Below are 22,249 nucleotides of genomic sequence, written 5' to 3'. Positions count from 1 at the left end.
AGGCAGAGAGGCAGATGCAGAGAAGCAGTGCCAGAAGCTGAGGCAGAGATGCAGATTTGCAGAGGCAGAGCCAAATGCAGAGGCAGAGAGGAAGGGAAATAGAGTCACAGTCAGAGGGTCACAGTCAGAGCTGCAGAGGCACAGAAGCAGATGCACAGAAGCATATGCAGAGGCAGAGAGGTAGAGCCAGAGTTAGAGAGGCAGAGGGAGAAATGTAGAGCCAGAGGCAGAGAGTCAGAGGCAGAAGAAGAGAGGCAGAGAGGCGGAGAGGGAGAGAGGCGGAGAGGCGGAGAGGCAGAGAGGAGGAGAGGCAGAGAAGCAGAGGCAGAGGCAGAGGCAAAGAGGCAGATGCAGAGAGGCACAGGAATAGAGGCAGAGGAATAGAGGCAGAGGAATAGGCAGAGAGGCAGATGCAGAGAAGCAGTGCCAGAAGCTGAGGCAGAGATGCAGATTTGCAGAGGCAGAGCCAAATGCAGAGGCAGAGAGGAAGAGAAATAGAGTCACAGTCAGAGGGTCACAGTCAGAGCTGCAGAGGCACAGAAGCAGATGCACAGAAGCATATGCAGAGGCAGAGAGGTAGAGCCAGAGTTAGAGAGGCAGAGGGAGAGATGTAGAGCCAGAGGCAGAGAGTCAGAGGCAGAAGAAGAGAGGCAGAGAGGCGGAGAGGGAGAGAGGCGGAGAGGCGGAGAGGCAGAGAGGAGGAGAGGCAGAGAGGTGGAGAGGTGGAGAGGCAGAGAGGTAGAGGTACAGGCAGAGAGGCAGAGAGGCAGAGAGGCAGAGAGGCAGAGAGGCAGAGAGGCAGAGAGGCAGAGAGGCAGAGAGGCAGAGAGGCAGAGAGGCAGATAGGCAGAGAGGCACAGAGGCAGAGAGGCAGATAGGCAGAGAGGCACAGAAGCAGAGAGGCAGAGAGGCTGAGAGGCAGAGAGGCAGAGAGGCAGAGAAGCTGAGAGGCAGACGGGCAGAGAGGCAGAGGGGCCGAGAGGCAGAGAGGCAGAGAGGCAGAGAGGCAGAGAGGCAGAGAGGCAGAGAGGCAGAGAGGCAGAGAGGCAGAGAGGCAGAGAGGCAGAGAGGCAGAGAGGCAGAGAGGCAGAGAGGCAGAGAGGCAGAGAGGCAGAGAGGCAGAGAGGCAGAGAGGCAGAGAGGCAGAGAGGCAGAGAGGCAGAGAGGCAGAGAGGCAGAGAGGCAGAGAGGCAGAGAGGCAGAGAGGCAGAGAGGCAGAGAGGCAGAGAGGCAGAGAGGCAGAGAGGCAGAGAGGCAGAGAGGCAGAGAGGCAGAGCCAGGGAGGCAGGGAGGCAGGGTGGCAGGGAGGCAGGGAGGCAGGGAGGCAGGGAGGCAGGGAGGCAGGGAGGCAGGGAGGCAGGGAGGCAGGGAGGCAGGGAGGCAGGGAGGCAGGGAGGCAGGGAGGCAGGGAGGCAGGGAGGCAGGGAGGCAGGGAGGCAGGCCAGCTGACAGGCAGACAGGCAGCTAGGTAGACAGGCAGACAGGCAGACAGGCAGACAGGGAGACAGGCAGACAGGCCGACAGGCAAACAGGCACACAGGCACACAGGCAGAGAGGCAGAGAGGCAGAGAGGCAGAGAGGCAGAGAGGCAGAGAGGCAGAGAGGCAGAGAGGCAGAGAGGCAGAGAGGCAGAGAGGCAGAGCGGCAGAGAGGCAGAGAGGCAGAGAGGCAGAGAAAAAGGCAGAGAGGTATAGAGACAGAGAGTCAGAGAGGCAGAGGCAGAGAAGCATAGCCAGAGGCAGGGGAAGAGGCAGAGAGACAGAAGCAGAGAGGCAGAGAGACAGAGGCAGAGGCTGAAAAAAAGATGGAGAGAGACAAAGGCTGAGAGGCAGAGAGGCAGAGGCAGAGGCAGAGTGGCTGAGAGGCAGAGGCTCAGGCAGGGGCAGGGGCACGGGCAGGGGCAGAGGCAGAGAGGCAGAGGAAGAGAGGTTGAGGCAGAGAGGCAGATGTAGAAAGGCTGAGGCAGAGAGGCAGAGATGTAGAGAGGCAGAGAAACGGAAGCAGAGGAAGAGGCAGAGATGTAGAGAGGCAGAGAGGCAGAGGCAGAGAGGCAGAGAGGCAGAGAGGCAGAGAGGCAGAGGAAGAGAGGCAGTGGCAGAGAGGCAGAGAGGCAGAGAGGCAGAGAGGCAGAGAGGCAGAGAGGCAGAGAGGCAGAGAGGCAGAGAGGCAGAGAGGCAGAGAGGCAGAGAGGCAGAGAGGCAGAGAGGCAGAGAGGCAGAGAGGCAGAGAGGCAGAGAGGAGAGGCAGAGAGGCAGAGAGGCAGAGAGGCAGAGAGGCAGAGAGGCAGAGAGGCAGAGAGGCAGAGAGGCAGGGAGGCAGGGAGGCAGGGAGGCAGGGAGGCAGGGAGGCAGGGAGGCAGGGAGGCAGGGAGGCAGGGAGGCAGGGAGGCAGGGAGGCAGGGAGGCAGGGAGGCAGGGAGGCAGGCAGGCAGGGAGGCAGGGAGGCAGGGAGGCAGGGAGGCAGGGAGGCAGGGAGGCAGGGAGGCAGGGAGGCAGGGAGGCAGGGAGGCAGGGAGGCAGGGAGGCAGGGAGGCAGGGAGGCAGGGAGGCAGGGAGGCAGGGAGGCAGGGAGGCAGGCCGGCTGACAGGCAGACAGGCAGACAGGCAGCTAGGCAGACAGGGAGACAGGCAGACAGGCAGACAGGCAGACAGGCAGACAGGCAGACAGGCAGACAGGCCGACAGGCCGACAGGCAGACAGGCAGACAGGCAGACAGGCAGACAGGCAGACAGGCAGACAGGCAGACAGGCAGACAGGCAGACAGGCAGACAGGCAGAGAAAAAGGCAGAGAGGTATAGAGACAGAGAGGCAGAGAGGCAGAGGCAGAGAAGCATAGCCAGAGGCAGGGGAAGAGGCAGAGAGACAGAGGCAGAGAGGCAGAGAGACAGAGGCAGAGGTTGAGAAAAAGATGGAGAGAGACAAAGGCTGAGAGGCAGAGAGGCAGAGGCAGAGGCAGAGTGGCTGAGAGGCAGAGGCTGAGGCAGGGGCAGGGGCAGGGGCAGGGGCAGAGGCAGAGAGGCAGAGGAAGAGAGGCAGAGGCAGAGAGGCAGATGCAGAAAGGCTGAGGCAGAGAGGCAGAGATGTAGAGAGGCAGAGAAACAGAAGCAGAGGAAGAGGCAGAGATGTAGAGAGGCAGAGAGGCAGAGGCAGAGAGGCAGAGAGGCAGAGAGGCAGAGAGGCAGAGAGGCAGAGAGGCAGAGAGGCAGAGAGGCAGAGAGGCAGAGAGGCAGAGAGGCAGAGAGGCAGAGAGGCAGAGAGGCAGAGAGGCAGAGAGGCAGAGAGGCAGAGAGGCAGAGAGGCAGAGAGGCAGAGAGGCAGAGAGGCAGAGAGGCAGAGAGGCAGAGAGGCAGAGAGGCAGAGAGGCAGAGAGGCAGAGAGGCAGAGAGGCAGAGAGGCAGAGAGGCAGGGAGGCAGGGAGGCAGGGAGGCAGGGAGGCAGGGAGGCAGGGAGGCAGGGAGGCAGGGAGGCAGGGAGGCAGGGAGGCAGGGAGGCAGGGAGGCAGGGAGGCAGGGAGGCAGGGAGGCAGGGAGGCAGGGAGGCAGGGAGGCAGGGAGGCAGGGAGGCAGGGAGGCAGGGAGGCAGGCCGGCTGACAGGCAGACAGGCAGCTAGGTAGACAGGCAGACAGGCAGACAGGCAGACAGGGAGACAGGCAGACAGGCCGACAGGCACACAGGCACACAGGCACACAGGCACACAGGCAGAGAGGCAGAGAGGCAGAGAGGCAGAGAGGCAGAGAGGCAGAGAGGCAGAGAGGCAGAGAGGCAGAGAGGCAGAGAGGCAGAGAGGCAGAGAGGCAGAGAGGCAGAGAGGCAGAGAGGCAGAGCGGCAGAGAGGCAGAGAGGCAGAGAGGCAGAGAAAAAGGCAGAGAGGTATAGAGACAGAGAGGCAGAGAGGCAAAGGGCAGAGAAGCATAGCCAGAGGCAGGGGAAGAGGCAGAGAGACAGAAGCAGAGAGGCAGAGAGACAGAGGCAGAGGCTGAGAAAAAGATGGAGAGAGACAAAGGCTGAGAGGCAGAGAGGCAGAGGCAGAGGCAGAGTGGCTGAGAGGCAGAGGCTGAGGCAGGGGCAGGGGCATGGGCAGGGGCAGAGGCAGAGAGGCAGAGGAAGAGAGGTTGAGGCAGAGAGGCAGATGCAGAAAGGCTGAGGCAGAGAGGCAGAGATGTAGAGAGGCAGAGAAACGGAAGCAGAGGAAGAGGCAGAGATGTAGACAGGCAGAGAGGCAGAGGCAGAGAGGCAGAGAGGCAGAGAGGCAGAGAGGCAGAGAGGCAGAGAGGCAGAGAGGCAGAGAGGCAGAGAGGCAGAGAGGCAGAGAGGCAGAGAGGCAGAGAGGCAGAGAGGCAGAGAGGCAGAGAGGCAGAGAGGCAGAGAGGCAGAGAGGCAGAGAGGCAGAGAGGCAGAGAGGCAGAGAGGCAGAGAGGCAGAGAGGCAGAGAGGCAGAGAGGCAGAGAGGCAGAGAGGCAGAGAGGCAGAGAGGCAGAGAGAGAGGCAGAGCCAGGGAGGCAGGGAGGCAGGGAGGCAGGGAGGCAGGGAGGCAGGGAGGCAGGGAGGCAGGGAGGCAGGGAGGCAGGGAGGCAGGGAGGCAGGGAGGCAGGGAGGCAGGGAGGCAGGGAGGCAGGGAGGCAGGGAGGCAGGGAGGCAGGGAGGCAGGGAGGCAGGGAGGCAGGGAGGCAGGGAGGCAGGGAGGCAGAGAGGCAGAGAGGCAGAGAGGCAGAGAGGCAGAGAGGCAGAGAGGCAGAGAGGCAGAGAGGCAGAGAGGCAGATAGGCAGAGAGGCACAGAAGCAGAGAGGCAGAGAGGCTGAGAGGCAGAGAGGCAGAGAGGCAGAGAGGCAGAGAGGCAGAGAGGCAGAGAGGCAGAGAGGCAGAGAGGCAGAGAGGCAGAGAGGCAGAGAGGCAGAGAGGCAGAGAGGCAGAGAGGCAGAGAGGCAGAGAGGCAGAGAGGCAGAGAGGCAGAGAGGCAGAGAGGCAGAGAGGCAGAGAGGCAGAGAGGCAGAGAGGCAGAGAGGCAGAGAGGCAGAGAGGCAGAGAGGCAGAGAGGCAGAGAGGCAGAGAGGCAGAGAGGCAGAGAGAGGCAGAGAGGCAGAGAGGCAGAGAGGCAGAGAGGCAGAGAGGCAGAGGCAGAGGCAAATAGTGTTAAAACCTGCATGGTATTGGTACAGAGACAGGTAGGAAGATCAATGGAATAGAATGAAGCGAGGCAGAGGCAGAAATAGTGTTAAAACCTGCATGGTATTGGTACAGAGACAGGTAGGAAGATCAATGGAATAGAATTGAAGACCCAGAAATGAACCCACACACTTTGGTCACTTGATCTTTGACAAAGGAGCTAAAACCACCCAGTGAAAAAAAGACAGCATTTTCAACAAATGGTGCTGGTCCAACTGGAGGTCAACATGTAGAAGAATGCAAATTGATCCATACTTATTTCTTGTTCAAAGCTCAACTCCAAGTGGATCAAGGACCTCCACATAAAACAGCAACAGTGAAACTAATAGAAGAGAAAATGGGGAAAAGCCTCAAACACATGGGCATAGGCGACAAGTTACTGAACAGAACACCAATGGCTTGTGCTCTAAGATCATGAATTAACAAATGGGACCTAATAAAACTGCAAAGCTTCTGCAAAGCAAAGGACACTGTCAATAGGACAAAGCAGCAACCCACTGAGTGGGAAAATATCTTTACCAATTCTACAACTGATAGAGGGCTAATATCCAAGCTATACAAAGAACTGAAGAAGAAATTATCTAGAATATCAAATAACCCTATTAAAAATGGGGTACAGAGCTGAACAAAGAATTCTCAACTGAGGAATCTCGAATGGTTGAGAAGTACCTAAAGAAGTGTTCAACATCCTAGTCATCAGGGAAATGCAAATGAAAAACGACACTGAGATTCCACCTCACACCAGTCAGAATGGCTAAGATTGAAAACACAGGTGACAGCAGATGCTGGGGAGGATGTGGAGAAAGAGGAACACTCCTCCATTGTTGGTGGGATTGTAAGCTGGTACAACCACTATGGAAATCAGTCTGGCGGTACCTCAGAAAATTGAACATAGTGTTACCTGAGGACCCAGCTATACCACTCCTGGGCATATACCCAAAAGATGTTTCAACATACAACAGGGACACATGCTCCACTATGTTCGTAGCAGCCTTATTTATAATAGCCAGAAGTTGGAAGAACCCAGATGCCCTTCAACAGAGGAATGGATACAGAAAAATGTGGTATATTTACACAATGGAGTACTACTCAGCTATTAAAAACAATGAGTTCATGAAATTCTTAGGCAAATGGATGAAGCTTGAGAATGTCATCCTGAGTGAAGTAACCCAATCACAAAAGAACATACATGGCATGCACTCACTGATAAGTGGATATTAGCCCAAAAGCTCACAATACCTAAGACACAATGCATAGACACATGTGGGTGCTTTGGTTTTATTATAGAAGGAGTAGCAAAATACTCAACCAGAGCTCCCAGGAGCTAAAACTCCAGCCTGAGAACAGAAAGGGAGGGACTCATGGCTCCACTTGTATAGGTAACTGAGGGTGGCCTCATTGGGCAGCAGTGGAAGTGGAGGGCCATGGTCCCGAAAGTTTGGATCCCTGGTGTTGGGGAATGTGAGAGCAAGGAGACGGGATTGGGAGAATGATGGGATGGACACCCTCATAAAAATTGGAAGAGGGAATATAAGATAAAGGGTTTTAGGGAGAGAAAGGAACAGGAGATAACAGGGAAAGGTAAATAAGTAAAATATCGATAAAAAAAAAATAACAGATAATGGGTCTGGAAAAAAAAAAAAAAAATAGTTGACTTACTTCAAACGATTTTCAAAAGCTTCCAGGAGATGCTTATTGGCTAAGATCTTATTTTAAGCTCTTCACAAAAGAATTTAAGTCTCTGTTTAATATTCTTAAGAGAGATGCAAATCTTAATTTCCTTCAACAATTAATTGAAAAAAGAGGAGTAATTTTACAAAAAGTAGAAGAATCTATCACTAATTGATAAATTATATAGATTGATTAATTATTGGCTGTTTTATAATAGTCCTTTGATAAAAGAGATCATTTAAAAAGAGCTATATTTCTTTAAATAGTGTCTTTATGACTCTCTGAGGGTGGAAGGAGCATGCCTTGTTTACTCTTAACTTTCTAAAACTGAAAGCTCACGGCAAATCTGCTGTTGATTGCCTCAGGCTTTTCTGAGACCAATAAAAACTATGCCACAACCATGTGGAAGGACCCTCACACCCTTAAATGGAATGGCTAGGATATATGGGGCCAAGGATTGATATGACTGTTTGATACCACAGAAGGCACAACTAAATGGCCGCCAAAAAGATAAATGAATTAAATAGATACCTCCACAAACCAAGCCCAATTATAAATAAGATGAATAACAATTGACATCCAGGGAAGAGAAATTTCCCTGAGAATTCCTTCTTTTTCCTTTCCAGGTAAAAATGAATCACCCACCGTGTCTGCTGTTGGAAGATCTAATCCTGATGCTGCCCTCTGGACTTATGCTACTCAGACCTTCGATGGGCCAATGACAAGGACGTCAAATAGGTAGAGATTGCCATTACTAATCTGAAGAAATCCCTCGTTTCGTTGTCTGAAGTGATCTCCAAGAATTGTGAAGGACTTTATTGGACTTGATTTACTCTTTTACAATTGAAAAGACTGTGTACAGCTCTAGACTGTGTACAGCCCTCAAAGAAGAATGTTGCTTTTACATAGACAAGACAGGGGGATGGTTAAAGAGAGCGTGAAAAGGGCCAGAGAAGGTCTTGAGAAAAGACAGAGAGAGAAAGAGAAAGATGAGAGCTGGTACAAGAATTAGTTTTCAAACTCTCCGTGATTGTCAACCCTACTCCCTTCCATCTTGGGACCATTAATTGGGTTATTTTTGCGTATTTCTTTTGGTCCCTGGGCCTTAAATAGGCTGACTAACTTTGTGAAACAAAAGATAGATAATCTGATAGCAAAATCTATTCAGATACATTAAGTTAGCTATGGGAGACATGAGATTCAAGATGAGGTTGTTACTCTATCCAGGGTGTTCCCAAATCCCATTTCCACCCAACCTAAAAAGAGGGGACTTCCACCCCTAGACCAAGCAGAGAGGGGCCACCCAGAACCCCCTCTGTTTGGCGATCTGAATTCTTGCTTAGGCTGTGAGGCTAAGCACTGCAAGGGAATATTAAAAAATAAAGTTAAAAATATGTTTCTGGGTTCCTGAGGGACAAGCCTGACTGCATAGGAGTTGATGTCAAAAGTATCCCTCTCCAGGAAAAAGACATCGGGATGGGTATGGCCCTCATGCCTCACTGAACAACAACAGGAGGACCGGAGCCATTACAAGGTCCCCTTTAATTACTGGAGGTCAGGCCTCTATCCTGCCTTGGCAAGATTAGAATTGCCACAGCCCTTCTATACTTGAGAAGGGAGATGTCAGGGGCAGCCCTGCTTATATAATGAAGGCCTAAAATCAGCCATAAGCCTAAAATCAGCAATAGACCTGACACACATGCCTGCTAACCAAAGTGTTGGGTCTCTATGGAAAAAACACTGAAACAGATGTCTATAAGCTATTGTAAACAGACAGCTGTTGTAGAAATTTACCAGCCTGAGTAGTCATAGACCTTGTAAATAGGCAGCCTTGGCAGATAGTACCAACTTAGATAAGGACAAGTGAATCATAGGCAGAGTCATAGTGACCTGACCCTGAACCTTCACCCAGCTGATACCCTGTTCTGAAAGATATCTGTATCCCCCTGAACATCTATGCTCCTGTGTCATCCCCTTCCCCACATCTTGTTTTTTGTGTTTATAACCCCTGTGTTAAAAAGTAAAAATTATGATTTGATAACACACACACACACACACACACACACACACACACACACACACACACACACACACACAGTGTTCCCCTGGTTCTGCTGTTCTGCTGACTTAGGTCCTGACAATCTATTTTCTTGTTCTCAGAAACACTTTGAATTATAAAACGTTATTGTGGTTTTTGTTAGTATGCTGGGTAAAATAATCTTTATTGATCTCATTTTAAACATCAAAGTTTGTAGTGAGTTAAAATGTTCTTTAACATAATTATAGGTCATATTTATTTTCATATTGTAAAAGTTAGTTAATCTGTTGAACATTTAAAAAAACTGGATTCCTTTTTGAGAATTTCATATATGAGCACTGTATTTACATAATTTCCCATTTCTGTCCTTCCTCCCACTTTTCCCAACCCCCATACTTTTTGAATACATCTTATTGTTTAATTATTGGTTATATATGTATACGTGTATAAGTATATATGTTTATACAAATATTGATAAATAAAGCGTTTTGGAAAAAAAAAAGAATAGTTAGATAGAGAATAGAGTTAGAATAGAAGATAGAATAGAGATAGAATAGCTTTTCCCTTTTCCCAAATAGAAAAGAAGTTTTCCTTTTTCCCCACTTAGGACCTTTCAGCTTTTCCCCTAGATGGCTTTCATAGGAAACTTTTTACACTTAGTAATAAACTCTATATAATAACTTTTCTAAGTGTCTTTTCTTCTTGTAGCCTTAGACTAGCAGTTAGAGCCCAGCAGTTCCTGCTGAGATAGAACAAAGGCCACATTGCCTACTCCTCTGCTGTTAGGCTACAGGTGTTAATCATCTAAGCCTGAGGTCTTTTTGCCCTCAGGAGAGGTTTTTAGGATAGTACAAGGCTATTTACTTAACCCTTTGTTGTTTTTAGGGCTGAGAGAAAGTGCTGGAAATGCAGTTTCTGGCCACAGGATCGGGATGGCAGGTCAGCTACAGTAGAGTAGTAAGTGAACTTTTCTAGCATACATAAGTACAACTTTTATTACAGCAACCTAAAAATCTTGTAAGGCCCAAGGCTTTACCCAGAATCTCGTAAGACCAAGTCTTACCCCCACCCGGGGCCCCCGCCGACTCTCTCACTTTCAACCTCTCCCTCCCCTGGGGCTGCCTCAAGAAGAACCAGAGGAGGAGAAGAAAGAAGAAGCTGCTTCTCCTCTCACCCACACCAGGGATGGCTATGGCAATATATAAAGCTATTGGACAATCTTTAACCATGAGAGTCTCATTTCTACCAGGTACTGTGTGGATGGTGGGATGGTCTGGGCTCAGCCCACCTTCTGGAGACAGTGTGGAAGATTAGCAGAGCCATCTCCACGCTGCATCTTGTGGGTATCAGGCCAGTGTTTCTGAGCCAGTGGCCTGAGCCGAGGCAGCAGCAAAAACACACTGCTGCTCATGACCTCAGTCCTAGCCTAGTCGGAACAAGCAAGATTGGGAGCCACTGTTTTAAATATTACCTGCAACAGTAACTGCGTTTGAAACTAACTTTGAAATGGAGCTAATTTCTAACCATTACAGTAGAATATGATTTGATAAATAATACATCTTGAAGATTGCCTTCTATATTATGTATTTCTTTTTGGCTTTCACATTTTGAGTTCTGAAATGTAAGTTGTCTTTCTTCATAGAGAATGAGCTTCCAATATTCCTTAATAAACAGTTCAACTTTAAGACTTTTTCTGAACTGCTTTTCCAAAACTACTTATAGTTTAAGAAAGAGAATGGAAAAGAGGATGTTTTTTGTTATCTTCACTATTATCATTTGTTCTTATTTCATTCTAGAATACTTAAATATAATTATACCACAGTTCTTCCATTATTCTCTTTCTAAACCCTCTCTCACATAACTCATTTTCTCAACAAATTGATGGCTTCCAGGCCTCAGATAAGGATTTACAGACATGTGTGTGTGTGTGTGTGTGTGTGGTGTCTATAAGTGTTTGTATATGATTTCATTGATGGCAACTTTGTATAGAATAACCAATTAGGGAGCTCATTCCTAGAAAAGAGTAGTTGTTCCCCTTGCAGCGGTCATTATATATTGGTGTCCAGTGTTAGAGATTCTGTATGATTCTCCTTCCTAGGTTAACATGTCAATTAAGATCTGCTCAGTGCCCTGGCCCAGACCTTGACTAGGCCTCTATTCTTGATGTATCATGAATGTAACTTCCTTGTCATTTTTAGAAGACACAATCTTATAGAAAACTTTATGAATTTCTAGATCTTATAATATTTCTACCCTCTTCTTCCAAAGTGTCTTAAACCTTAGGTATAAGTAATTCTGTTGGGACTGAGCTCATTCAGTCTGCACCACACTTTGATCAGTTCTAGTTTACTAAACAGTCCAACTTTAAGAGTTTTTCTGAACTGCTTTTCCAGTAATTGTATTGACCTCCCTCATGTTTAGAGAACTTCATTGGTTATTCAAAAATACGTATTACAATATATATGACTGGAGCCATGAGTCCCTCCATCTGTACTATTTGGTTAGTGGTTTAGTCCCTGGGAGCTCTGGGGGGGGGGGTCTGGTTGGTTGATACTGTTGTTCTTCCTATGGGGTTGCAATCACCTTCAGCTCCTTCAGTCCTTCCCCTAACTCTTCCATTGGGGTTCCCAGGTGCAGTTGATGATTGGTTCTAAGTATCTGAATCTGAATTGGTTAGGTGCTTGTAGAGCAGTTAACCAGGAAGGGGGATGCCATTTGAAATGTAAACAAATAAAATGATTAGTTAAAAAACTGACAAAAGTAAATAAAAAATATGTGTTACTATTACACCCTTTTAGTGATATCTTGTCACGTTCATCATTTCTGTGACTTATAGGTATCATGGCTAAATAGACCTATTGATTATTTTCCTCTATTGGCAGCTTCTATAGTGCCTTCTGGTACTATGAAAATGAGGCATCAAGAAAGGAAAAGGTGTGATCTAGTGTGAATCTTCTGGAGTCCTGTTTCTTAAATGTGTGGTGTGTTCAGCAATAAGTACATACTTTCAAAATCTGAAAGATGACAAAAGACAAAAGCCTATATTGTTTGGGTGTTCACTTGGACTATCCTGACAACTGAGAAGAGTTTCTCATGCCTTGTACTGGAGTTTTTATTCTCTTATAAAGAATGTTATAAGCACAGGTAACAGTATCTTTTATCTGCCATATATAATTGTCATCTCTGAGGCTTGCAGCCTCAATCTGCTAATGTAGGCCTAGTCCTAGAAACTTCTAGGCTCCACACAATGTTTTCTAGCCCTAGAAAGTTTCCAGCTTCTGAGAGTTACTGCTGAATAAATTTAGTCTTTCTAACTCTTTCTGACCTCTGGTTGTCTGGTTCAACTCAGCTGTTCTGGCTCAAACTCCTCTCCAAGCTGACTAGTTCAATCTGGCTTCTCCTGAATTATTCTGCTTGGGTTGAACCTAACTCTAGCAATCCGGTCTAATCTTCTGATTACTTCTCATTTTCTGGCTTATTCGGTCTTGACCTGTCTATTGTGTTCTTTGTCTACAACCTGTTGCTGTACAACAGTCCTGGTAAAACTGCCTCCTTCTCTCCTCTTTTTCTCTCTGCTCTGCTCTCTTCCAGTAGCCTCTTTTTCCTCTTACCATGAGAGTTGGGCATATTCTATTCTGTCAAATCTTTCTCTGATTTCTTACTTTGTCTGCCACTCAATTAGACACCAATACTTTCTTCTACAAACTAATTTTACCTTTATTGTTTGGAATTAAAGGTGTGTACTAACGGTGTACCATTATTCCAGCCAGAGGGATTAAAGGTGTGTCCTAGTAAAGACCCAAACCACAACTAGAAACAGGTGTTTCTAGGAACCTTGGGGTCCACATGGAGATGAAACACCCTGCAACAAGCCCAAGTGGCATAATTTTATTTAAGATAGAGTGATGTTAGTGTCCTTAACTTTCCCCTTGAGTTGCCTTAAAGTCCAAGTAAAACATTTTCAAACAGACTGTATTTTAGAGACAGTTGCCCATGAGGTTGCTCTTTGGAATAACACAATCACCTTGTAAAAACCAGGTTGCTCCTCTGAAGATAGTGGCCAACAAACCAACAGTTTCTTATACTACTTTGCAGAACAAGAACTAAACAAATGATAAGCCCATGCCAGCACTGTACTGATAATAACAGTTTTTTTTAATAAAAATAATTTTATAAAGTCTATTCTGGTTATGATTTTCCCTCCCTAATCTCCCTCCAGATCATTACCATCACCCAGCCCATTCAACTTCATGGCTCTTTTCTTTTTGACTTAGAAAACAGAAAAGCCAATAAAAACAAACCAGGATAGAAGAAAGCAAACAGACAAAAAGAAAAAAAAAAAAAAAAAAGAAGAAACACATACACATATAGAGAAGCACAGACAAAACTCATAAACACACAAAATTAAAACAATTGAGTCTGTTTTGGTTATGTTTTACTGCTGTTCATGAAGCCTACTCACGGGTGGGTATAATGACATTCCATTAGAAAACAAAGTTTCACTGACAAGTGGATGTTCATTAGCGATATTTTGTGGTTCAGGAGTGGGGCCCACGCCCATTTCCCTTCTCAGTGCTAAGACTCCATATAGCTTGAACCTGTACAGGCACTGTGCATGCTCCATTTTGTTAGGCATCATTTTATTACTGTTCTTTTAACAAATAATTATTTGGTTTTCTCTAGGCTTCTGACCTATCTCAGAGCAATCTAGTCTCAGGTTATCGGCCACCAGAGCAGTGTCAGCCAAGTTTTATATTCATAACTCCCAAACCTTTTGTGCTACTACTTAACCAGCATATCATACAGGTAGGTAATTTTGGGACTTGAAGGTGGGTTGGTGTTCAGTGTACTTCGATGGTAGCAAACAGGCTATCTTCCAATATCATAAATATAAGGCAGTATGGATTAAGGAACTAGGTAGTACCAGCTCAACTTTCTGTGTTCAATAAATTGTGTAGGTGCTGTCTCCAGCAATAGTGCCCTACCATCAGTTTGTGGAAAGCAACCAGTAGCCTTGGAAGTATCCCAAGTTTTTTTTTTTTTTTGGGGGGGGGGGTTCTCATGGTACACTTTTGCCAATAACACAACTAAATATAACCCATTCATGGTGCTGGTGACGAACTGTTACTAACATTCCTGCTCAGGGAAAGAACCTCCATGCTAAAAGGCAGACATTCTAGGCAAAGACATGCATGTGTGTGCAATAATGGCTTGCCTTTCAATTAAATTTAAGGCCTGCTCCAAAAGAGGGAGTTCACATCTAGTATCAGGACAAGAATCTGTGAAAAATTTTAATCCCAATGTGGAAACAATTTCTATTTTTTAAAAACTAGATGGCGATGAAATACCTGTCAAACTTTTTTCTAAATACGTATCCTTCCACCTTTAGGTAAATGTTGTCATCCTCGACAACTAATCACAGATAAAACTCTTGAGAACAAATGATTGTTGTGGTAGCATGATGGCCCAATTAATCGCCCATAGGTGAATATCTATAGTCAGTCCTCCGAGTCTCTGGGATCATTGAAGAAGAGGTGGTAGAATGAATGATAAGAGAGAGGAAGCAGTACAATATTGCATAGCAGGTTCCTCTGAGGCTAAAACATTCCATCTTCCAGTGAAGCTCCTTAAGACAACAATTCAACACAACTCAAAACAGCTTTAGAAATTTCCGGAAACTGACCAGATTCACTAGGCCCCTTCTCTCCAAGAATAAGTAATAAAGGCTGCTGAGAGAGTCAAACTTAGACACAACAAGCTACAAAGATTCTCAGAAGATTCTCAGACAAGCCACGAAACACATTCTCTCTCTCTGTCTCTCTCTGTCTCTCTCTCTCTCTGTCTCTCTCTTTCTCATGTGCCTGCACACACACACACACACACACACACACACACACACACAGAGAGAGAGAGAGAGAGAGAGAGAGAGAGAGAGAGAGAGAGAGAGCGCACACACACACACACACAGAGAGAGAGAGAGAGAGAGAGAGAGAGCACACACACACACACATAGAGAGAGAGAGAGAGAGAGAGAGAGAGAGAGAGACCCTGAAAGAGTCATATGAAAAGGATAATCTCCAACCTGTTGAGTTACCTGCAAGCTTCACAGTCTGCTACAAGTCTAAGGTTGTGAGCTGTCACAATGCTGGGGTGAGCTTATGTGACACAGATTTCTGCTCCTGAAGGTTATGGTTCACACATAGTCCTGAATCAATTCCAATAAAATTATTGGTACGTCAAGTTGGACTTTCATCGTACTTGTACTTTGGTATGTTATGGGGTGAAGTGCATAAGATGCATGAGCAGCATTCAGATGTAGACAATGTAAAGAGTGTGACATCCCTCCAAGTTCAGAATTTTATATGGAGGATGAATAGGATGATTTTTAAGAGCCCAATGTGGTGCATGACTCCAATACAAGAGCATCTTCCAGTCACAATGGGAGTGATATACATATAAGCATAGAGTTCATGATAGCACCCACAAACCACTTCAAATTCCAACATTGTAAAGGGAAAGTAGATGCAACCCCATCTCTAACCAAAAGGTTTTTGCAGTTGATATCTTCTGGAAAGGAAAAACCAGTTTTCTGCAGTGCACTATCACTGGCCTATCAACAACACTCCAGGGCAGACTCAATGCCCTCCGGGAGAAGAAGGAAAACACAAAACAGGCTCCATATTTTGTACACAAATTTTGTCTTGTTGCTTCTTTTTAGGTTTGTCAGAGAGGACAGGGAGACTCAGACTACCAGCATTCTCTGTTCATGTTTCTGCTACATTTCAGATTTGCAAGGGAGCTCTATGGTAACTGAGTTGCCTGGGTAGGAGTGCAGAGACCATCATCCTGCTCTGGAGAAGCAAAGAGCTGGGATTAAACATCTTTCCCTCCTGTGTGGGAAGATGTGAAGACAGTTTTTAAGAAAGGATACTATCCCCATCCTTTCTACATAAAGGCCATGTCTTTTCCAGGCCAGTTGTTTCAAACACTTCCTGACAACTCATGCTCCTTAGGTACTGGGAAAAGGAATTACCTTTCCACTGTAACCGCCCTTAGTATAAAAACTGCAGTGTCACTGCTGATACCAAGTCCCACTCGAATTCCAGCTGAGGTCTGAGGTGGAGGGTTGCTGGAAGTTACTGTAAATATTGGAGACAGCATCTCCAATATTCAATGAATGGGCATCTCACACAAAACATAGAGGGATATGTGGGACACTCAATGTGGTATCTACCCACTGAAGCTGAAGCTTGGGGAAAACAAACCCACTCACTGGTGGAAGGTGCTTCTAGAAAGAGCTTCTGCACTTTCTAGAAAGGTCTCTCCTTCAGTACTTCCTCAAGGCAAAGTTAGGCTTTGGGCCTTGATGAGTCTCTCCACACATCTGTAGCATGACGATCTCAGATGGAATTAGCACAGGAAGGGATCTGCATTCAAGTAATTTTACGAGGGTACCCATCTTGCCAGGGGTGACATTACATGACAATTCCTTCAGACAAAAATAGATTTGTATTAATAGTTATATACTTCTGTGGTTAGGGCACTGTCACCCTGTACTGGCTGAGATGCAAGCCCTAAACTATCTTTATCTGGGAATTAAGGAAATCATTTAATGCAATTCTTATAGCTCTGGGGAGATGACCAATGTGAAGGGGGTACACTTGTAAAATACATTTTACTCATGTTCCTATTTTCCCAACAACTTTCTGTTCAACTGGATGCAGGTAAAGCTATGACAACAGGAAGACCAAGGAACTCACCGGGGACAGGGAATGGACTACTGTTCAACAGTATCTACTCTGGCCTTAGGGATCACTCTGTTCCTGCAAGACATGTTTACTACCATCCCAGTGGAAACTGGCCCCGTGTTTGTGAGGGATGTCGCCAGTGCAAAGTATCCACCTCCTTATTTAACCCTTATCCTCTAAGTCCTTAGTCTGGTCAGAGACTCTGACTGAAGAGAATTTAGCTCCAGGGGCTTGAATATTACTTTCTGTGATTGTTCACACTCCACAAATAATTAATAGAAAGCTAGAAGATCTTTGCCAGTATTTATCTCAGTGAAGTCCATTTTACATGTGGTGCACATTCATTAACGGTCTAGAGTCAGAAATTCTGTGCTCTTTATCCTGTAGAAAAATATGAGAAAAATAATCAATGTGGATATTCACCATCCTTGCTTCCTAAATACTTCCCAGTTCTTGACGGATGTCGCCCCAACACTGGTGATTCTCATAATACTACAGCACCTGGGTTCAGACATCGATATGCACAGATGAGAGACATGCATGTACACATGAACACACACTGGGACATGTGGGAGTGGCCCCAGAACTTTTGAAAGGCCTCAGATCTTTTCTTTCTGTGGTGCCTTCTTTTTTCCTGACTACCTAATATTCTCTCCCTGTATATCCCAAGGTGTTTATTTAAACAGTCAGGTTTCCTAGGCCTGGATTAGTAGAAACTCACTCCTAGAGGACACTTGGGAGGTCACCACAGAGGAGCACACAGAGGAGAACCATGTTGGTTTGAGTTGGAAAACTGTTTAGTTGAAGGCAAAAACTGGGTAAGCCACTCTGATCCAGGATTCTTAACAGGAATGAAAAGTCCAAGGAAGTTCTCTTTAATCCATCACAGAGTCACAGAGTAGCGGTGGAATTATCACCTCCAGAGGTATGTTAAGTTTGCCCATACTTACAACTTTCTCTCACACTTAAATATTCCTGTCCATTGTCTCATTCTCCACTGAGGCCCCATATAAACACCCTTTCAGGATATAACTGTCTGCTCACCTGGCAGTGTCCTAGTTCTCTCTTCATGAGTGGTCTTCCTTAGGGTAATAGTAAAGAGGATTCGGCCACAGGTCATCCATGATTATCTGTGATTGGAAGGAGGACAGAAGATGGAAATCCCACTCCCAGGAGTAACCCACCCAAGCCCTAGAGAATAATGGATGGTCAGAGAAAGCTAACCTCAGCAATCCTGTTGGAGCCAGGGAATTTGTGTGCACAAAACCAGTTGAAGAAAGTGAGCCTGGTAGTGTCTTGCATGCAGTTGGCATAACCATGTTCAGCCTGACCTATCCACTCTATTGTACTAGAATCTGACTCTTTGTATCCTGCAGAAAAGGAATATGGAATAGCACAGGGTTTGCCATATACCTGGTCCAGGCAACACCCCATAACCTGCGACCATACATACCAATGATGCTGAGCTCATAATCCTTAGTAACAATGTCATTCCGGAAGTATGGGTTTTCACTAAAGGAAAACATCATTCTGTACATCCTCAGCCCAGGATTGTACTCCACCTGTCAAGATGTGGAGGAAATAAAAGGGAAATCTCTAGGTGTCTTCTGAGAGCACACACATGATAGTGAAACGTAATGCTTGTCCACATTTGCTTTTCCTGAAACTCCCCTTATGCTCTGCCCAGACACAATTCCAACTGACCTCCAAGCTCAACATGTAGCCCAGTAAGTCTTCATCCTGGCTGCTGATGATGGACGACATCTGGGGATGGTTCATTATCTGCTTCTGGTCAAGGAACCTTGCTATACGATGGAAAGAGGAGCTACAAGCAGGTGAGCCACTGTGTAATGAGAGCAGTCCTTGGAGCAGGCCTCCACATAGACCTGTGGGCATGAGGTCTTTCCTTCATTGCCCCATGTCCCTTAGAACATGATGACTAAGATGTTCTAAGTCTCCTGTTCTGTGAAAATCTGAACCTCTGTAGGTGGAAGAAACTACACTCTTTTGGACATGGGAATCTGCTGACACCCTGGGGGATGATGGGCAGTCAGAGAAAATCGATATGAGAAGTCCAGTTGGCATGAGGAAACTTGTATGCATAGTTAAAGAAAACAAGCTAGCTGCCTGATAAAGTGGCTGTTGATCTAATATTCCTCGGCTCCTAGAGGCCAATGTATACACAAAGGATGACAAGAACCTGGGCTGTATCTGCCTTTCCTGACCTTGTACAAGGGGTGTGTATGCATGCCTGTGCATTAGACTGGCATGCTTTTCACATGCAGGCAGCTTCTATGTTAATAGGAAGGGGATAGTGGAGGAAAGGGATTGACAGTGCCTGGGAGACTGTTGGTAATGTATTGCCTCAAAAGTCACAAAATATTTCTTCAGTAAATATGCATCAAAATGCACAGTGAGATCAACAGGGGCTGGTGCTAAAGGGGACGACTTTGTTTCCCATACAAAGGGTAGGATACTCTTAAGTAGTGATTGGTGTCCCTGGCCAATGTGTGATTGGTGTTCCTAATCACACATTCCCTGCTGCACAAGGGCCCCACTTACTTTTTGGGCGGAACACCATGAGATTGGTCTCCATCGTCTAAACTTTGGAGCTCTTACCCCAACCCCCCACAGTTCTCCTTAACCAATTCACCCTCTTTGCTGCCGATGCCCAGAGAGAACACTTAAGGATACAGCTTTAGCCCAGAAGCCTGGGATGCCCTGGATTATGGTCTTTCTGCGCTGAAAGTAAGGTCCACGCGCTTTGGCCACCCTTGCTTTAATCCGGGCTAAAGCTCCACTACAGCGGGCATTCACAAAGCTGAGCTCCAGCTGAAGAAGTTCCAGCTCCTCTATTTTAGATCTGCCTTCTGTAGGCCCACCACTTGACTGTGGCAACCTTTGTATCGCATGCTGGTCTTTAGAATCACATGCCTGCTCTGGGTCCTTTTCCAGCTCAGGCTGCTGATCTTGTTCACCTTCCTGCTTGTGCTCCTTTACCTCTTCACCCTCATTCTTGACATCCACCACCTCTGTGACTTTCAACTCCCCGATAGCAGCCTCGTCCCCCTCCTCACACGTGTCAGGGTGATGTACCACCTCTGCAAGGGATACCCCGTCCTCCACAGGACCACCTATTACCAGAGGCTTCACCATCTGATTGTCCCCAGCAGGAGCACCTGGGCTCTGCTCTGGTGCCTGAACTTGGGCCTCTCCTTCCAGAAGTCTGCTTTCCAGGAGTTCCAGCTCCCGGAATTCCTGGGGAGCCATGCTCACACTCCCCTCCTCGGGACTCTCCATAGGATGCTCAACCTTGTACAAGGACTCTTGCGCCTCAAGCCAGCAGGACCCTTCAATGCTACACCCTGATGGTCTTCCGAGTCGCCAACCAGCCTCTGAGTTTTTCCCGGCAGCCCCTCATAGCAGACTCAGTTGCTATCGGGACTGGGTGGGCTACTGTGACGTCAGCAGGAGACGGGACTCAAATTGTCTTGCATTAAGAAGTACACAGGTAATCTTGCCCGCCTCCAACCAGCCTGGTGCACAAGCACAGCCCTCACCCAGTCCCCGGGTTCTAGTCCTGTGCTCACACCTTGCCACTTCTCAAGGTGGCCTTAAGCTTGTGCCTGTGACCCCGAAGAGGTCACAACTTGTTTTAGACAGTGGGTAGAATGGGCTATCCAAACACCCGCATAACCTATGCCACGGTGTCATTTCTCCCTGAAACATACAAGTTGGCAAGTACTTGGCGTGTTTGTTGGGGTGCTGTTGTACTTTACTACTGTTGATGCACTTTCACTCATTGGTCAGATGAACAGGTAGGTATGTGCTCCTCTACTGAATGACTGTCCTTGCCAAACCTTGAGCTGTTGGTGACGTCATTTGGGCATTAGGTCCACTTCTTGCATACCTTTCTATTTAGCAAAGAGGGATGAAATCCTGTCCCTAAGCAGGATTCATACATACTAAGCAAGGTGTTGCTCAGCTGACAGAGTTGAGAATGAATCATCCCTCAAGTCCTGCACAGAACTATAAGCAAAGTGGTTCCCTTAGAGGTCAAGGCTTTGAGGATTATAATGAAGTGGAGTGCTGGTGCATGGTGTATTATTTAACAAAATAGGAGCAAGGTGGTCTCCTTTCATAGCTACAGAAAAATCAGGAATACTTTTTGTTCATAACGCAAAAGTATATTTAGTCCAATGTCAACAACCCTCATAGTCTGTACAGTCTCAACACGGTTTAAAAGTCCAAAGTTCAAAGTCTCTTCTAAGGCTCAAGGCAGTCTTTTAACTTCAAACCCCCTATTAAATCAAAATGAAAAAGCAGATCACATACTTTCAACATACAATGACATAGAATACATGTTACCATTCCAAAATGGAGGAAGGTATCATAATGAGAAAATAGTGGACCAAAGCAAGACTGAAAACTGGGTACTCTCCGCCTGAACTCTCCATCTCCATGTCTGATGTCCAATTCCTTGCAGCTTTGTTGACCGCAACACACTTCTTTCACTTGTAATGGTTCTACTCCTTTGGAGCAGGTTTTCTCAGCAGGTATCCCAGGGCTCTGGCATCTCTAACATCTTGAGGTCTCCAAGGCAATCAAGGTTTTACCTTCACAGCTTCACACAGTGGCCTCTCTGAGCCTCCATTGAAACACACACACCTAGCTAGGCTTTCCTTCATCACAGAGGGAGATTCCATAACCCCTTTCTTCTCTTTTTAAAAATTTTTTATTGAATGTTTTATTTACCTACATTTCAGATATCATCCCCTTTCCCCATTTGCCTTCCCTAGAACCCCAATCCCATCCCCCCCTCCTCCTTTATGCTTTTATGCCATTTTAATTACATGCATGTATTAAGGCCCGTTCTAGGCTGAGGAACTAGCAATACAACAGATGCAAATAGTCAAGGAACGAACAAGACAATAAACACAAATAGTCAGTTCCACAAACACTCCTGTGTTCACTGTTTCTAAGGGCTTATCGGGATGACCAAAGTATCTGAGTCTACTTTCCTGTCCTAGCCCAAAGTCATTTTCATGTCTTCCTTGTTCTAGCCTAGGATTTAGATTCCTGCCTGAAATTACTTCCTTGTTGTAGCCTAAGATTTATAGTCCTGCCTGAAATTACTTCTTTGTTCTAGCCTAATGTCAGATTCCTGCCTGAAACCCACTTCCTTGTCCTTGGCCAATTTCATATTCCTGCCAAGCAGCCCATTTCCTTATCCTTGGCCCATGTCAGATTCTTGCCAAATAGCCCCCCAAAGGCTCTCCGCCTCTTCCCCCCCCACTCCCTCCCCCCAGTCCCTTTTATTTTTTTCATTAACAAGACTTAGTCTGTTAGGTCATTCTGAAAAGAATGCCTTCCTTACACATCATGGAATATGCATTATCCAAAGCAGTGCACTTCCGTCTTTGGTTGGTAAGGCTCTGTGCAGAATCTCACCCAACCTTAGCTTGCCAGCATGTTAATTTAATAACTCTGTCTGGGGGTCCATTTTCAGGTTCAAGCTATGTACTTGGCTGCCAACATGTTGATGTTGTTGAAGAGAAGCTTTAACATGATGGGCAGGAATAAAAGTATTCCCCAGACAAAAAGGCTTAGCATGATCAAGCTATATGGG

At 46.6% G+C, this 22,249-nt stretch overlaps 1 protein-coding gene across 1 annotated transcript; it reads right to left on the bottom strand.

The window, feature by feature from the left end:
* Window positions 1–16,915: 16,915 nt before the first annotated feature.
* LOC117701332 (testis-specific Y-encoded protein 1) lies at window positions 16,916–20,051 on the bottom strand. The gene is made up of 6 exons (XM_034493108.2): window positions 19,315–20,051; window positions 18,325–18,402; window positions 18,074–18,182; window positions 17,845–17,990; window positions 17,665–17,750; window positions 16,916–17,001 (listed from the first exon to the last, which is right to left on the bottom strand). The coding sequence occupies exons 1-5, from the start codon at window positions 19,918–19,920 to the stop codon at window positions 17,688–17,690; spliced, it is 1,002 nt and encodes a 333-aa protein (XP_034348999.1). The 5' UTR covers window positions 19,921–20,051; the 3' UTR covers window positions 16,916–17,001; window positions 17,665–17,687.
* Between the last annotated feature and the right edge of the window lie 2,198 nt (window positions 20,052–22,249).

Source organism: Arvicanthis niloticus (assembly GCF_011762505.2).
Source record: "Arvicanthis niloticus isolate mArvNil1 chromosome Y unlocalized genomic scaffold, mArvNil1.pat.X SUPER_Y_unloc_4, whole genome shotgun sequence".
NCBI classification, from domain to species: Eukaryota; Metazoa; Chordata; class Mammalia; order Rodentia; family Muridae; genus Arvicanthis; species Arvicanthis niloticus.
This window is presented reverse-complemented; position numbering and strand designations above follow the sequence as displayed.

What these genes read in the sequence shown, in the direction of transcription:
- LOC117701332 (XM_034493108.2), bottom strand. Translation starts at nt 19,920, where the DNA reads ATGGAGAGTCCCGAGGAGGGGAGTGTGAGCATGGCTCCCCAGGAATTC. An exon ending in TTATGAGCTCAGCATCATTG is followed by an intron (nt 17,991 to 18,073) that starts GTATGTATGGTC and finishes CCTTTTCTGCAG; the next exon opens with GATACAAAGAGTCAGATTCT. An exon ending in GCTCCAACAGGATTGCTGAG is followed by an intron (nt 17,751 to 17,844) that starts GTTAGCTTTCTC and finishes TTCCAATCACAG; the next exon opens with ATAATCATGGATGACCTGTG.